At 35.5% G+C, this 16,781-nt stretch overlaps 2 protein-coding genes across 2 annotated transcripts; one reads left to right on the top strand and one right to left on the bottom strand.

Moving 5' to 3' along the window:
• The first annotated feature begins 7,016 nt into the window (after positions 1–7,016).
• LOC114744905 (SRSF protein kinase 1) lies at positions 7,017–10,357 on the top strand. The gene is made up of 4 exons (XM_028933051.1): positions 7,017–7,479; positions 8,097–9,059; positions 9,286–9,333; positions 9,498–10,357. The coding sequence occupies exons 1-4, from the start codon at positions 7,279–7,281 to the stop codon at positions 9,900–9,902; spliced, it is 1,617 nt and encodes a 538-aa protein (XP_028788884.1). The 5' UTR covers positions 7,017–7,278; the 3' UTR covers positions 9,903–10,357.
• Positions 10,358–10,415: 58 nt separating this feature from the next.
• Positions 10,416–15,707, bottom strand: LOC114744906 (magnesium transporter MRS2-11, chloroplastic). Its single transcript, XM_028933052.1, has 14 exons — positions 15,165–15,707; positions 14,749–14,821; positions 14,358–14,428; positions 13,456–13,541; positions 13,260–13,353; positions 13,073–13,141; positions 12,891–12,971; positions 12,621–12,786; positions 12,463–12,508; positions 12,301–12,381; positions 11,632–11,714; positions 11,309–11,352; positions 11,081–11,198; positions 10,416–10,829 (listed from the first exon to the last, which is right to left on the bottom strand). Exons 1-13 carry the CDS (start codon positions 15,522–15,524, stop codon positions 11,103–11,105), a joined length of 1,350 nt encoding a protein of 449 aa, XP_028788885.1. The 5' UTR covers positions 15,525–15,707; the 3' UTR covers positions 10,416–10,829; positions 11,081–11,102.
• Positions 15,708–16,781: the final 1,074 nt, after the last annotated feature.

Genomic DNA, 16,781 nt, shown 5'->3' with positions numbered 1-16,781 from the left:
CAATTTCAAAATTGTCGTAATAACCCTTCAAATGATTTTGGAGTCAGATTTTTGATCTGACGGTGTCCATCATATGATCACAAGATGGGGAAGGGCAGGGGATCCAGACGCAAATAAGGGGGTGGGTGGGGGTGCCTCCAGAAGGTGACCCAATTGGGAACGTGTGCCCCATGATGCCAGTGCGTGTTGAGATGCATTCACCAGAAAGATTTGCTTCGATTCCTCAGTTTACGTTCACACCAAAGTTGTTCACATCATCATCTCTACGTATCCCAGTCATTGATTCAATCCTCGTTGCTCATTTTGTCTATAGTGAGAAAGATATTTAACAACCATCAAAATTAAGCAAATTTTAAAATAGTCCAACGGTATTATATAATAATAGCGATGTACTTAGAGAATTTTATGAAAATAATATTTTTGTCAAATTATCTGACTATTCTTGTATGAATAAAAAAGAAACCCTACTTCATTGCCAACAACAAAAGCCATGGTAAGGCCTATTTAGAATTATATTTAAAATTACTTATAAATATGTTCTATACAAGATGAAATAAAACTTTTTTCACGTACTCACCTCGTATTTTATAAATTATAATTTAAAAATTATTTATAAGTTATTCTAAATGGATGATAATTAAAATCTTATAGTCATCTTATGTAATAACAATTGCTGTTTTTCTAAAATAAAGCACACTTTTATTTATAAGCTGCTAGTTCCCGATAATTTTTACATGGCAGGAGGTGGATTTTTTTTTTAAAATGAAAGGATGGTAAAGTAATTTAGTAAAAAAATAATTTCATAAAAATTAGGCCATTTCGTGAGACTATTTTAAAATTTGCTTAGGTCCTTATACGCCTTTCTGCCTCGTATGTTTACCCAAAACCATTCAATTCTTTTTCTTTTTTTTTTTAATTGATGCAACTGAACTGAGATGTGCTTGTGCAAGAGATTCCGTTTGACCCAAAAAAATGGTGATGTACTTAAAGAATTTTATGAAAATAATATTTTTGTCAAATTATCTGACTATTCTTGCATGAAAAAAATAACCACTTCATTGCCAACAACAAAAGCTATGGTAAAGCCTATCTAGGGGGTGTTTGGATAGAAACCAAACTATGGTTTTAGAAGTGCTTTTACGGATTACGAAGTAAATATGTGGAGGAGATTACCTCGTTTTACGGAAAAGTGCTTCTGAAGCCATAGTTTTGGGTTTCCCAAACACCCCTTTAGAATCATGTCTAAAAGTATTTATAAATATGTTTTACATGAGTTGAAATAAAACCCATTCACGTACTTACATTGTCTTTCATAGATCACAATCTAAAAATTGCTTATAAGTTATTTTAAGCGGATTCTAATTTTATGTAATTACAATTGTTGTTTTTCTAAAACAAAGCAAACTTTTATTTATAAGCTGCCTGTTTCCCGAATATTCTTACACGGCAGGAGGTGGAGTTTTTTTTTTTTTTTTTCCAAATGAAAGGATGGTAAAGTAACCTGGTAAAAAAAAAATCAAAATAATTCTTACAAATTTCATAAAAATTAGGCCATTTGGTGAGACTATTTAAAAATTTGCTCAGGTCCTCATACGCCTTTCTGCCTTGTATGTTTACCCAAAACCATTCAATTGTTTTTTTTTTTTTTAATTGATACAATTGAACTGAGATGTGCCTGTGCAAGAGATTCCGTTTGACCCAAAAAAAGGATGCTGTGCAGGGGTTGTGATTCTGGTTCTGCTACTGTTTCATAATAAGTACTACCTCCGATTCTTAATATAAGACTCTATTTGACTTTTATTTTGATCCTAAATATAAGACCTGAATCCACTTTGTCTCTCATATTTATGTATTTTTTTCCGAGATAGTCCTTCTAATAATTGTAATCCTAGCCAATATAGTTGATTAGTAAGGATATTTTAAGAAAGTTAATACCTATTTATTACAAATAACAAACTTAACTTCTTTCCTTAATCTCCTCAAATTAGTCAACTGGGTTTTATAATTAGGACCGGAGGTAATATCAATATCAAGAAATGCCCACTTAGTGATACGAATTTTGTTAAAGACGTGAAAATTATATCCTGTAATGTTCCCTGTGAAATGTGAATTGAGACGTCCTCCCAAGAAAATACTAGAGGCTTAAAGATCGGATATTAAATTATGCCGGAGAGGTCGGCTTTTTGTCTTAGATGAAGCACCGGGCCACGACAATTCAAAACCAAAAATTACTGTACAAGAAAATTAAAATGATTAATTAATAATTAAATGAAAAATAAGCAATTCCTTTTTCTCGGTAAGCAGTGAAAAATAGTAATCACTGAAAATGTTAATAAATAATTATTCAGCTGGAAATATAAATTCGTGGCAGCCTGCTTAGCGATTAAGTCATGGACAACTTTTCTTTTTCTCTGGAAAAAAAAAAAAGGGAATGAAAATGTTGGTCAAAATCAAAATCACTTTGAAAAAAGACAGGTATTGACACTTGTCATTTACTAATTGATTGGCTTTTGTTTTGCCCCAAAAACTTGCTCTAAAGTACAACAGGTACAACCACAGCCACTTATGGAGCGCCCTCCCGTTCTTTTTTAATCCTTGTTATACCGACGGTTAAAACTGCCGCTACGCCTTCCGTCCTTCCCTCCAATTCCTTCTCCACCGTTCGCGGCGGGCCCCCCATCTAGTCCTTGTCTCCATATCCTTTTTCTTTTCTTCAAATTACTACTTTTTAAACATATTTTAAGGACACAAGTGCCCTTCCATTTTTAAACAACTATCAACTTATTAATTTTTCAGGATCTTAAAAGAGATTGAGTTGTGAGGATATCTTTTGTTTTGATTTACTAATCATATTGATAGATTTGGCTCTATGCTTGGTGACCTAATTTGTTATCTTTATGAAATAATTAAATTAATTGCCACTCATACGTTTAGGATTAAATGAATCCCCAAACTGGGAAGATACAAGTTGAGGAAGATTAGTTAAATAGCCAGGCCAAATTGGGGCTAGTGCATCATACAATTAGAATATATAAAATAAATTAGAAACTTGTGGAAAGGGAATAGTGTTTGCCGTGAAAATAACGTGAACAGTTAATATATAAGACCCGTGCTAAACATGGAAGCTAAACCCCCCCCCCCTTTCCGGGGGGAAGTAAAGGAAGTGGCTTCGACTTTTGCAATGTCCCCTATGCCATATCACCCCTTTATCTACGCCCAATGCGCAATTATTCCAAACTTTACTTTTCATGCCGGCTTTTAAAAGCATCGACCTTCTTTTTCCCTTTCATTTTATTAAGACAAAAATTTGAAAATACAGAACAAACAATCTTTTTATTCATTGATGATCAATAAGGAGGAAAGTGGGGTTTTTAGTTGAAACTGAGTCTACTGTACAAAAGGGATTTACTTAAATAAATTTCATAGGAATAATTATAATATGAATTCATTAATCTTGCCAATAAAAGTTAATCTAGTGAGTAAAAATATAACTTACCATTTATCAGAACGTGTATTCAAAATCTATCAATGATGGGAAACATGTTACTAGTAATATGTAATTTTTTAAGCGTGGTTCTAAGCTATGTAAATTTAATTTGTTTTAGAATTTTTTAAGACAAAAAAAAAAGGACAGGAATAAAAAAATGTGAAAGGACAATGCAAAGTGGGAGAGTAGTGGATAAGAAGGAGAGAAGCAGAGTCGTTGTGGTTCATGGAAGAGAAGGCGTAGGGGACAAGTACGGCTGCTATGTTACCTCTTCCACAGCCTCATCCTCTTCGCATCTCAATATCTCTTTAATTTATGCTTTCTTTGTTTTTTTTAATCTCAATTATTGTCTTTCCTTCTTTCTTTTTTAAATGTAACTTCATTAATTATCATTAGTATCGTTGTTATCTGCGCTTTCATCTGTTGACTGATTTCTTCAGGATCGTGAAAACTCCAAAAAAGAGAACAAATATTATCAGCGGGGAAGCCCATAACTTTATCATGAACTCCAACGGGAAGTTGGGGGGGGGGGGGGAGCTCTTTCTAAAAGTTAGGCAATAGAAAATAGTAATATGACCATGATTACATACTCCTCTCCCTATAATAATATAAATTATTTAAACTAATTCATCAGTATTAAAAAATAAAAAATTATAGTTAACTCATTAGTTTGGTCAAGAGTCTGAACCAAATCTATCTCTTTTCAAAAGTAATCTAATATGTTTTCTAAATCGCGAGCACCAAATTATTATGATTTTTTGAGTGATTAAATTGACATTAATTTTGAAATGGATATAAATCATGTTGAATGGCTATTTTTCTTACATAACAGTAGTTCGAAAACTGTTGATCTTGTTATTTTCTATCTTATGATCTTATTTTAAAACAATGTTCATATATTATAATGCAAGAGCTTCCTTATTTTATATGGGTTAAAAAAATAGATAAGTTAGTCATTTACTACAAGAATGTGTGCTAATTCACCCTAATATACGAAGATAATTACCAAAGGTAGTTCAAAAATTCATCAAAATAAGAGCTCATGATGAATGGAAGGGAAAAGTAACCGTGTGAACATAACTGGGGTCAGCTCCAAGCAATGAGAGGGTCAAAGTAAACGCCTGATTGACGTGGGCATGGGCAATCCACAGTAGAGATTATCTATCCAGATAATTCCAGAGGCATTGCTAATAACTTCTAGAAGATAGCTGCGTCTTTTAACATCAAACGCCGCCTTGTTGTCAAAATCATAGTCAGTAATGTTGATTAATTATTAATTAATTACTAAAACTTGCTCTCTGTCTCATAACAATAGCTCCCCCGACGTGGTCTATTGATTCATATTACTGACAAGGGACTTCTAAGATGGCAGTTATTATTAATATCAAAATAACAACATGATTTCTTATCTTCTCCTTATCACAAATTCACAATGCTTTGCCAACCGCCTCTGCACTTATAGTTATATTTTAATAAATTAACGTCATTGCTGATTTTTATAGTTTGATCCAATTTTGATTATGATCCTTATAGTTTTAGATAGTTGGTTTTGGTCGTTATGATTTTATGGGGACTTATCAGAAGTTTAAATGTATAAACCATATGTTAAACTCAAATTAGCTACATCTATTAAACCCTCACGAATTTAAACCCACACGAGAACGCAACGCCAAGAGTCAATTAACTAATTGAAACATGTGACGACTTGATTCATTGTTTAATGAGCAAATTATTTCTTATTTTTGAAATATCAAAGTGATGGAGTAATCCTTTGAATGAGTAAAAGCATATGACTTGTGCAGCAGATATACCCATCTCTCTTCGTCACGCACCTACCACCTGTGCGCAACTTTTCTTGCAAGCAACATGCTTTCTTTCTTTCTTTTTTTTTTTTGGTCAAGCAACATGCTTTCAGATATTCTTCAATGACCACACCTGCATCTCCATTTGATTCTGGAACCTTATTAATTACCTTAATCCAATATCTCATCAAGCCACCTCTTAATTTCATTGTAAATTTCACAGGAATACTCATATATAATATTAGATTATATACTAGTTTATAGGTTAAGTAAATTAAATTGATAAAAATGATAAATACAAAAAATAAAGTGGACATTGATGTATTTTATTAACAGCTATATATTTAATCCTGTCAGGTATTATGGTCAGCATCATGCTTGAAGGCAACAAAATGGTTTGGTTGATATTTCATTAAGGTCAAATGTGCTGTGATGCATGCATTCACGCATAGTATGCTTTTTAATTATTATAATCTTTAATAAACACGCCAGGAAAAAAACACGGGCAAATTTTCAAGCAACAGATTAGAACATAAGCTAAGAACTTTCACAAATTAAAAAAAAAGAGTGGAAAAACTGTTTTTAAACGACGGAAAAAAAAAAAAGAAAAACTGTTTTGAACGCATGTAATAATCTCTAAGCTGATTTAAGGAGTTCATGATAAATTTATAAATATAAACACTCGCGCCTTAAGATAAACAATCCTGGTTGAATTTCTCATAAAATTCCTAATCCTAATCAACCCAACCGAGATCGCTTGATTTGGTGGGAATAATTTTAATTTTGAACTATAGCTCTTTGCGAATTTTATAACTTCCTTTTTTTTTTTTTTCACTTGCATAAATCTTCCGATTAAACACGACTAAAAATTTAAAATCTTCGTGTCAAGCAAGCTATAGATCAATTTGATATTCTTTTATCCAACAAATACCTTTTTATTTACTTAAAAGAATATTGCGTGTGATGCGGGGTACGCAGGACATCTATGTAAGACTCCACCAGTTATTTGTTGTTTTGCTGACCTCTTTTAAGTCTTTTTGGTGGAGAGGAGACTGATAGAACTTTGTTCGCATCTCTCAATCTATAAAGAGAGAGAGCCCTTTTATCAAAATAATAATAATAATAACAATGATAATAAAACAGAAAAAAGAAAAAGAGAAGAAGCCACAGAAGACTTGCCTTCTCACTTTTATAGTTCATGACATGGAATTTGTGATCAATTTCAGTATTCTTTTTTTCGGCCTGAGATCAATTTCATTATTCGAAGAGTACGTACGAAATTCGACGCCTAGCAACTTGCAACACTAGGGCGCACTGCAAGTTGGGGCCTGGCGGAGACTAAGAGGCCCGACTCGTCTTGTCACAGCGTATTTTTTGTTATGGGCTGTGGGCCGGCCAATACATAAACTTCGTTCATTTGGGTTGGGCTTATTGGCTGGCCCAAAATTTTGGGATGTAGTGAGAATTTTGCATTAAATACTTTAAAATAGCATGCTTTTTCTATTTTCTATTTGATGACTGTGTGTCTTAGAAGATCAGAACACCTGAGCAACTTTAGAAAACAATATTTGACTGGATCAGGAGGGAGTCAAAATTTGAAGATTGAGAAAGGGCCCCACCGGAAAAACCGACCATTGGCGGGACGCCCGGGCCCGCTAAGCTGCTGAGTCACCGAAAGGCCGAAGCACAATAAAACACGAACTACCATAACCCCCCATGTAGCAGCATCATTTCCCACCGTTACGTGAAAATTGAGGTGAGCTGTCCCTCTCGTCCCCTACCATTACCATTCCTTTCTTAATTTTCCCGGCAACGCGCACTCAAAAACCCTAATTTCCCATCTTCACCACCACCACCCTACGAAGCTGCTCCTCATTTCCCCAATCCATTCAATCTTGCTCCGCTCTGGCCGATACACATTCTCTTTGAAGTTCCTGCCTTTAACTTTCTCGATTGCCTAGGATCTGCTTTCTGCATTTGGGTCCTTTGATGGCGGAGGACCGCAACGGCGATAAGAATGAAAACAGTGATTACAGTTCAGAGGACGAAGGAACTGAGGATTACAGGCGAGGAGGTTACCATGCCGTTCGAATTGGGGATACTTTCAATAATGGGTTCTATGTGGTGCAGGCCAAGCTTGGTTGGGGTCATTTTTCTACTGTCTGGCTTGCTTGGGACGTCCAGAGATCGGTAAGTGGCATTGTCGTTGTTTGCTATCCTGACAAAACCAAGCAATGGTTTTGAGCATAAGTTGAATTTTGTGGGAAAATGAACGAACACTGGGGAAAGCTAATCTCCCATTTTATTGCGCTTTCTAGTTTATTTTCCCTCTGTCAGGACTCACTTTAATGAAACGCCTTTCTTTGGTGATTGAATATAAGGTTTAAGTTGTTCTGCATCGGTCAGATTGCTTGCTTTCAAAAGGGTTCATTCACAGTCAACTTCTCAATGTTTTGGTTTTGTTTCCGCATTGATTGTTACTCTCTCCGGTAGCAGACAACTTTTCGATACTTTTTCATATTCATTCTGGCTGCCTAGTTGCCATTTATTATTCCTCTTTGCTCTTAAATATATGACCTATTTTATGGTGTAAATTACACTACAAAATGGGTCTTGTATTTAGGACCGGAGGAATATTTGCTCGATCCTTGGTAACATCTAGCAATATCTATTGTGTATCATTAAATTTCCTGTAAATAGACGTCATCTTCTGGACTGTTATCCTTTCATGTTGTGAGAACCTTTACAACACATGTACTTAAATCTAATGTTTATCTCACACTGATGGGAAAAATCTTTGTCTGTAGCGTTATGTGGCCTTGAAAATTCAAAAGAGTGCTCAGCATTATACTGAAGCTGCCATGGATGAAATAAAGATTCTTAAACAGATTGCAGAAGGGGACCCAGATGACAAGAAATGTGTTGTAAAGCTTTTGGATCACTTCAAGCATTCTGGTCCTAATGGTCAGCATGTATGTATGGTATTTGAATTTCTGGGTGACAATCTTCTGACACTTATCAAGTATAGTGATTACAGAGGGGTTCCTCTCCCCATGGTTAAAGAAATTTGCTACCATATTTTGGTGGGCCTGGATTACTTGCATCGAGAGCTTTCCATAATACATACAGATTTGAAGCCAGAGAATGTCTTGCTTCTGTCTATGATAGATCCGTCTAAGGATCACAGAAAGTCAGGTGCCGGACTCATTCTTCCTAGCACCAAGGACAATTCTGTATCCAGGAATGAGGTCACAAAAGATAATGTTAATTTGAATGGAAATCTGAGCAAAAACCAAAAGAAGAAAATGCATAGAACGGCTAAGGTTGATAATGAAATTATTGAGGGGGCAGGGGGTTCTAAAGATCATGATCAAGAAGATTCTAGCAATGATCTAAAATCGAACTCTGAATCTGTTGAAGATAAATCCAGTAGTTCGGTGGGTAAAGATGAACCAACAAAGATTGTCGAAACTAAGGATGTTCCGCAGGGAAGTCAGAGTCAGAGGAAAATCAGCCGTTCCATGAGAAAAAAGTTGCTTGCAGCTGTTGATCTAAAGTGCAAACTGGTTGATTTCGGAAATGCTTGTTGGACTTATAAGCAATTCACAAATGATATTCAAACGAGGCAGTATAGATGTCCTGAGGTTATTCTTGGATCTAAATACTCAACGCCAGCGGATTTGTGGTCTTTTGCTTGCATTTGCTTTGAGCTGGCCACTGGTGATGTTCTTTTTGATCCTCATAGTGGTGACAACTATGATAGGGATGAGGTAAGTGCCCACATTTTGGACTACAATTGTTAGTTGTCTTCAGATTTGTGCTATCACAACTACCTTGTTTTAGAACTATTGTCTAACCTAAAACAAAGGTAGATCGTGTTCTTCAGGAAAAGAAAAGGTCCAATAATGTGATTCGTTTCTTCGAGCTTCAACCTCTGATTCAATGAATGAATTCCAACAGTAATAATTTATTTTATTTACTTATTTTACTTTACAGGATCATCTGGCATTGATGATGGAACTTCTTGGAATGATGCCTCGCAAGGTAGGATTGTGGGGACTTTATGCTCCTCACTGAAAATTATAAACTATCAATTTGCATATGATGTGTTGAATAATCAGTTTAGTAGTTTTACAGCAACTCATTGTGAAGTAATCAGTATAACTTTGCCCTCTCTTCTGCTAAAACTAAACAAATATTTAATTCAGATTGCACTAGGGGGCCGCTATTCCCGGGAATTTTTCAATAGATATGGTGATCTAAGGCACATTCGTCGGTTGCGGTTCTGGCCTCTTAATAAGGTGCTTATAGAGAAGTATAATTTCAGTGAGCAAGACGCAAAAGACATGACAAACTTCCTCATTCCCATACTTGATTTCGTCCCCGAAAATCGGCCAACAGCTGCTCAGTGTCTTAGTCATACCTGGTTCAGTGCTGGTCCTCGGATTCTTCAGCCCTGTTCAACTACCGTGCAACCTGAGGCCATCGAGGAGGGAATGTCTGAAGAAACAAAGCGGGATAAGGCTGAGCAGGAAGCTGTGGAAGTTGGTGTGGGCAATATAGCCATTGATGGCACTCCAAAGCCACTCAAGAAGTCCCAGTCTGTCAAGTGACAAATTTATATGCAGGTTCTACATGCAACCTGGTTCGTTTCTGTGTTAAAATATACTGGTCCTTGGGTCACAACATATTTTTTCGTCCTTTGTGCAATACCGCTCATATCTCAAGGTCTTCGTGCGGTAAGCCCTTAATGGAGCGAGGGCGGCTGAATGTCTGCCTGGAATCTGAGATTTCGGAACGTCTGAACTGAAATACCACTTCCTTCGTCTATAATGGATCAAGCGCACAATATTGTACAATTTTTTATTTTTGGGGGTTTTTTTAGGATAGTTTGTTTGAAATTTCTTCCTAGATTAGATTCTCGTCTGTCAGAAATGCTGCAGTTGAGGGGTTAAAATTGTACATTTGAATGAGTCGGTCCTTCATTTCTAAATCGGATATTGTAGCGATATACTTATCACGATGTTTTTGGTTTCTAATATTTGGCATTGTTGCCATATTCTGTTCCGTTACACTTATGATCAAACGCCACTTTTGAAGATAACTTCCGAAGAATCACTGGGTTCTTGCTCATAAATGCAATGCTATTCTCGTGAAGATATAGGATCAAATAATATGCAGGCCTTATTTGACCAAGTGTTTGAGCAATGCGTGGCCATGTAACATTACGGGAAAGTTGATTCCTTGATGCTATCAATGAGGAGCATGTTCTTGCACATACAAGCCGAGCGAAGTATAAGAAAACAAATGTATGAATTATTTCTCAACGAATGGCTTCCGGAAACTCACAAGATCTCGACTTCATAGCCACTGTGACCTCTCAGAAGCACTAAAAAATTGTTTATGCGCTTCGACTTGTAGACAATACGCACAATCTACAGTCGCAAGTCACGTCACGCGCCAGAAATCCATAATGGATCACATTCGAGTGCCATGATGATATTAATCGGGTGCTGAATTTCTTTATATTTGGTTCTCACCTGCAATATGATCAAATGCATTTCAGATTCTGAGAACTAAAACACAATTGTGATTATAGAAAAGACTTAGTTTTAAGGCTATTTCAAGTTTTCAACTATTTTGGTTAAAGGAACTATTTTAATAATACCATTGAAGGAGATCCATGATTCCCTGCCACGTCTTCAAGTTCATGAAAGTTAAATAAATATCAAATGGCAGTTTCAGCGCGGCATTGCGGGTAAACATGCAAAAAAGTGAAAAGCTTTCTTACCTAATTTCGCGGTCTCTCGCAGTCAAAATATTTTCCTTGCCTTGAGATAGGAATACATAAGAAAGAAGGCTACAACCGCACCAACTATAATCCCAGCTGTTGTCAGCCAAAATGCATACTGCATCATAACCAAAAAATATGGTCATTTCAACAACCCCAATTGACTACCACGAACGAGAACGGTCAAACATATCAATGCGTGTAATAAAACATCCACAACTCACATACCACACGTTGTTCAAGATAGGACTTCAGATTCATGCCAAAAATACCTGCAATTTAGAGATTATATCTTGACATTAACTAAAGAACAGGTAATGAAAAAAAGGCTCTCTCAGCAAATAAAACAGTTCCTTCCATGCGACAATTATTCACGGCAAACCCCCCCCCCCAAAAAAAAGAAAAGAAAAGGATTCAAGATAACCGCTCAACCTTGCTAACATTCCATTTTTTTTTTTTTGTGGATATTTTTTGCTAACATTCCATTCCATTTAATACCACAATTTAAACTTCTTACATAGTAAATTAGTTAGCAAAAAAAAAAAATACACCTGTTATAAGGGCACCAACGGCCAAACAGAATGCCCCCACCTGAAGAAGTAGTTCCACTCTGCTAACCTCAAGCCTCCTTGAGCTGATGAAAGAAATTAATTTTATTAAAACACGCAAGATTGATTACAAATATGGTTCTTGACATAAATAACTTTTTTTTTACAAGCCAACACAGTATTTTATCGATAAATGATTTTTAAAGCTAAGCTAAACCATGGTTCAGTTTATGCATGTGTTTGGAAGAAACTTTGTCTCGTACTGTCTCAGAAAGGAAATCTGAGTAGTTCTCTAATTTCGAAACATCATAGCAGCAACACAAGATTTTGTCCATTCTTGATTGTTGGGTACTTCTGAATGCACTTTTAACCTCTTGATCTGTCTTCTCTTGTTTAACTTTGCCATAATGTTAAATCCAAAGTTGGCCAGTGCAGGAACAAACTCAGATAAATCCAAATTACTGCCTTGTTCCTAGTTATAGGGCAAAAGTTAACTAATTTGCAGATACGAATTTAACTAACTTAACTGACTGACTAGCACAACAGTGGCTTCATCATAAAACTAAGTGATCTCCCATGTCATAGGAACTACTTTTCAGTCAGCTGCAAAAATTTAGCAGTTCTCCAGAAAGGGGAGGACTGTGATGCAGAGAAAGGGAGATGATATCAAACCTTAGACTGACAGATATAGAATCTTCCATTTCTCTGGCGGAATCTAGAAGCCTTTCAGCTTGGCCATGGCAAGATTCACATCTGCAAATATGCAATCTTCAGAGCCCATAAACATACAAATCAATTATGAAATGTAATGCTCAAAATAAGATAGAGAATAACCTTTGAAGGTAATTTTCTAAAAGCATCTCGATTTCCTCCTGTTCCTCTACATATATAGTGAGAAACAAAATTGAAATTGCCATCAACTCATAAATCATCTATAGTCAGATCAATACTACGACAGTAACTGAAATAAAGACCTTTAAATAATAGCTTACCCTCAGCAATCTGCTTTTCTGAGGCTACTGAGCATTCTACATTGTCATGTCCTTTCTTAAGCATGCAGTTTCTTCCCATAATACACATACTCTGTATTTCAAGAGGGTCCTCCAGGAGGTCAAGAAGCATTTGCCTGAGAGCTCCTGCCCTCGAACCTAACTCAACCTAGCAATTTGGCAACGTCGCAAATGATGACTGCAGCCCATGTTGCATTACCATTACAATCTGAAGACAGGTAACTTCTTGAAAGGAAAATACAAATAAAATACCAATGTTTGTTTGCTGATACGAAGTTCCTCCAATATATTGCCAGTTAGTCGGTTCGGCAAGACCTCAAGAAGAGCTTGAACCTGGGAAACAGGAGATAAACTAGTTATTTTTACTCAGGAAGTTAAAAGAGAGCAGGAGATCAGCATAGACATACAATTACTCACTATGTTCACATACTCACACGAGGTTCTAAGTGCATCAGTTTCTGTTCTAAATGCTGGATTCTTGAAAGAAGTGCTGCTTCAACAACCTGAAAGTGAGAGATTCAGCACTTATCATCATGCTAAAATACATAACAATAACATTTAAGCGCAGAAGCCTACATTAGAAACTGACAGCAACTCTAGTACTTTGGTATACAGACGAACCTCAAGCTCAAATAGCATGGATGGTCCTCCATTGTTGTTCTTAGGGTTTAACCGAGGCAGTAATGACTCTAAAAAAGCTTTCCCTCCTTTACTGCTAAGCATCAAAGGAGGCAGGTGTTCGTTCTCATGTACATAAATAATGACAGTGAAGCAGCACATAATAATTAAACAAGACATCTCAAAAGGTTAATATTACCAGTTATAGTTAAATATAAGTACACGCTCCTGCATTGCTATTGCCCGTAATGAACCCAAATTTAGAAGAATAGCATGCTCACGAACCTAATACAAGAAGCAGAAATTTGATAAATAAATGAGATCAAAGAGTGTTGTCAATTTACTAGATTTCTTAACAGCAAACGCATAAGTAGAGTAAACCTCCCCTACATTATGTAAATATAGACAAAACTTACTTAAAGCCATGATCAAAACAACCTTAAGGATACTCAGTTTCTTTTACCTTAAATTATAACATCAGAAAATATTTTTGAAATTTTTTATTATTAATTTTGATTTGAAAACCCAATTTTATTAAGTAATCGACTAATATATATGTGTGCGTGTCTACACATTATATCACGGAGGTAATACACACACACAGGTATTTTAGTCAAAATGAGTATAATCTTTTTTTTTGGCCAAAAGAAAGTGTATTTCCAACCTATAATCTGTGCTAGGGAAGTCAATGAATTGCATCTTTCGACTTAAAAGAAGGCAAGTTTAATTTTTCAAAACAGAGGGAGAAAGTAATTTGGGTATGATTTTATGCTATAATTGATCAAAAAATAAAAAATTTGAAGTTGAATTTCTGAATAATGCAGTATCAGCTAATAATTCAACTTTTCAAAAATAACTGGACCTTCCCCTTCATATTAACTTCCAAGTGACTCGTGTACCAATCACATTAACGATTGTATTGTTAAAAAACATAGCATAGCGAGGGAATTAACACTCAGCTTATCACATTGTAAGAGTTCTAACTGAAAAATAATTAGAAGAACTGAACATCAATATGTGAGTGTATCAATATATATAATATATAATGAACTCTATAGCAAGTTCCACTATTACTAAGATATGAATACCGCAAAAGTGTACCAGCAAAGAAGGCATTGAATTTGTCAAAAACAGTGAAGGATCCACACTTCGAACATCTCGTGGACGAAGACCTGGTAATAGAATACTCGCAAAACAGAGCAGTACAATTAGATGATATAAACATATCAATGAAAAAAGAGATATATTATGCTTTGGAGGGTTTAATGGATTCCATAACATCACACATACACAATGTAAAGGAGAAGTCTATTGGGTGCAATGAACCAAAAAATAAAAAAGGTTACGGTAATTGCAATTACTTTACTTACAGAGACATGTACAATTTTCTGTAATGCAATTTCGATAAAGTTAAGCAAGCGAAACTTTAACATGAACAAAACGCCTTTTAAGTAACATGGCACTTTCCAAGTTCAGGCATAGAATTCCATACCACTTGACTTCAACAGCTGTCTTCTGTTGATTGCTCTAGTTGATACCGTTCCATTAGAATTCACCTCCAAAACCTTCACACAGAAAAAATTGAAAGGGGCCAAAAAAAAAAATCACGTGAAGAAATCAAATGGAGCTAGAAAACCGTCCTGGCGATCCAAAAAAACTCACTAGACACATCTATATTGTCCTGTTTATAATAATTCTGACACTTCCCATTGAATCTCATTTTACCAAGAAACACCTTAAAAAGAATATTAAGAGTAAACCAAGAAGATGAATCCTTGCAAATCGGGACTACATAAACCACTCGTCGCATGTTACATCTAACGGTTCACCCAAATTATTACTTCACGCTAACTATAATTCCAGAATTGAGAAAGAAAAACTGGTGGTTGGTAACAATTAACAACAGACCTCATAAACTGGTTCTCGAATTCCAAGAGAGAAAGAATCTCCTGACGAGGTGGAGACCGGTCTCTGTGCCTCATTTGTCTCGTCATGCCTGGCTTCGCTGGAATAAGATAAGACAGTTTCTCCCGAAGTTCGCTGCTCCTCCCCCGTGGATTTGGCGGAGCATTGGACTTGAAGTCTGGACCTCAAAAGCCTGGTTGTGAGGGTAAATGGAAGCTCAACGGAGATGCTGCTTCGGTGGACCAAAGAAGAAGATGTGGGACATAGCATGTCACCAGAGCGAGCTAGGGTAAGATCGGAGAAGATGGAGTAGGTGGAAGGTGAAGAGCGAGAAAGAAGCAGGCGGGACCAAGTGAAAGCCATATTGTACTGTGGCTATGGTCGTGATGATCATGTAGAATGCAGGCGAGAATGGAAGCTCAAAGTAGCGTTGCGTAAACAGCAAAGCTAAACGAAGATTTACTTATTTCGACACAGTCATTATATTTGGATTTATCATTAACAGATACAAGCCAACAGGTTCAGAAGGAGGGAGGGAAAAGAGAGAGAACAGACGAAGAAGAGATTAGTGGCTGCAATTTACCTTCGGTCGCTCAGTCTTGTTGAGTTATCGTTTTCCAAATGTCGATATAAGCTTGACGCGTGGCAAGTCCGATTGCTACCTTTTGTATAATCGTTAGGGTCATTTTATTAGTCAAACAATTAATTATAAAAAATCTATATATAATTCTTCTTTTTTTCTCCATCCGGTCTGTAAAATGTTTCCAACAATTTTACACCTTTACGCTTTTTTTTTGAAAAAAAAAAAACTTCGGGTAATTACAAAAAGAGAGAGAGAGGAAATTTCAGGTGAGAAAAATTTAGAGGAAGGCTTACGGAATGTGAGAAAAGTGCAAAATTTTGTCCAAAAAAACGGAAAAGTGCAAACTTCCTGAAAAGGAACAAAATATTTCTAAAATATGGGCTTAAAACCATTAAGCCGAGCTAAATATTCAGAAAGAATAATTGAGGTCAAAAAAGAAATACTCCTCCGGTCCTTAATATAAGACCCATTTAACTAATTTGATTAGATTAAAGAAGTTAGGTAAGTTAGTTAATTATAAGAAAAGTGACACATTTTTCCTAAAACACCATAATCATATTTTTTAATACCCCTTTCCCTCTTCTACTTGATTATGATTGAGGGAGTATCCATAAGGGTAATTTAGAGAAAATTGATAAATATGAAAAATAGTTCTTATATTTAGGACCAAAATCAATTCAAGAATTAGATCCTATATTAAGGACCGGAGGAGTACTACTCAGAAAAAATAAAAGAGAAAGGACAAATTATCTGTAGATGAATGCGCGCCTATATATACACTGTCTTGTTAGTTAATAAAAAATCTTATTTAATTTTTATTTTAATTTTAAATATAAATTTTAATGTATTTATATTTTTTTAAAATAATTCTTCTAATAAATAGTAATAGTTCTAATTAATATACTAAAAATATTTTTAAAAAATTAATATTTATTTATTATAAATAACTAATTTAATTTATTTTTTTAATCTTTTTAAATTACTGGTTAGAAAAAAAAGTGTTAGGAAGAAAAGGCATATAAGATTAATATGGGAAG

The sequence above is a fragment of the Neltuma alba genome, unplaced genomic scaffold (genome assembly GCF_004799145.2).
Source record: "Neltuma alba isolate B1F8T4 unplaced genomic scaffold, ASM479914v2 tig00004479_pilon, whole genome shotgun sequence".
NCBI lineage: Eukaryota > Viridiplantae > Streptophyta > Magnoliopsida > Fabales > Fabaceae > Neltuma > Neltuma alba.
This window is presented reverse-complemented; position numbering and strand designations above follow the sequence as displayed.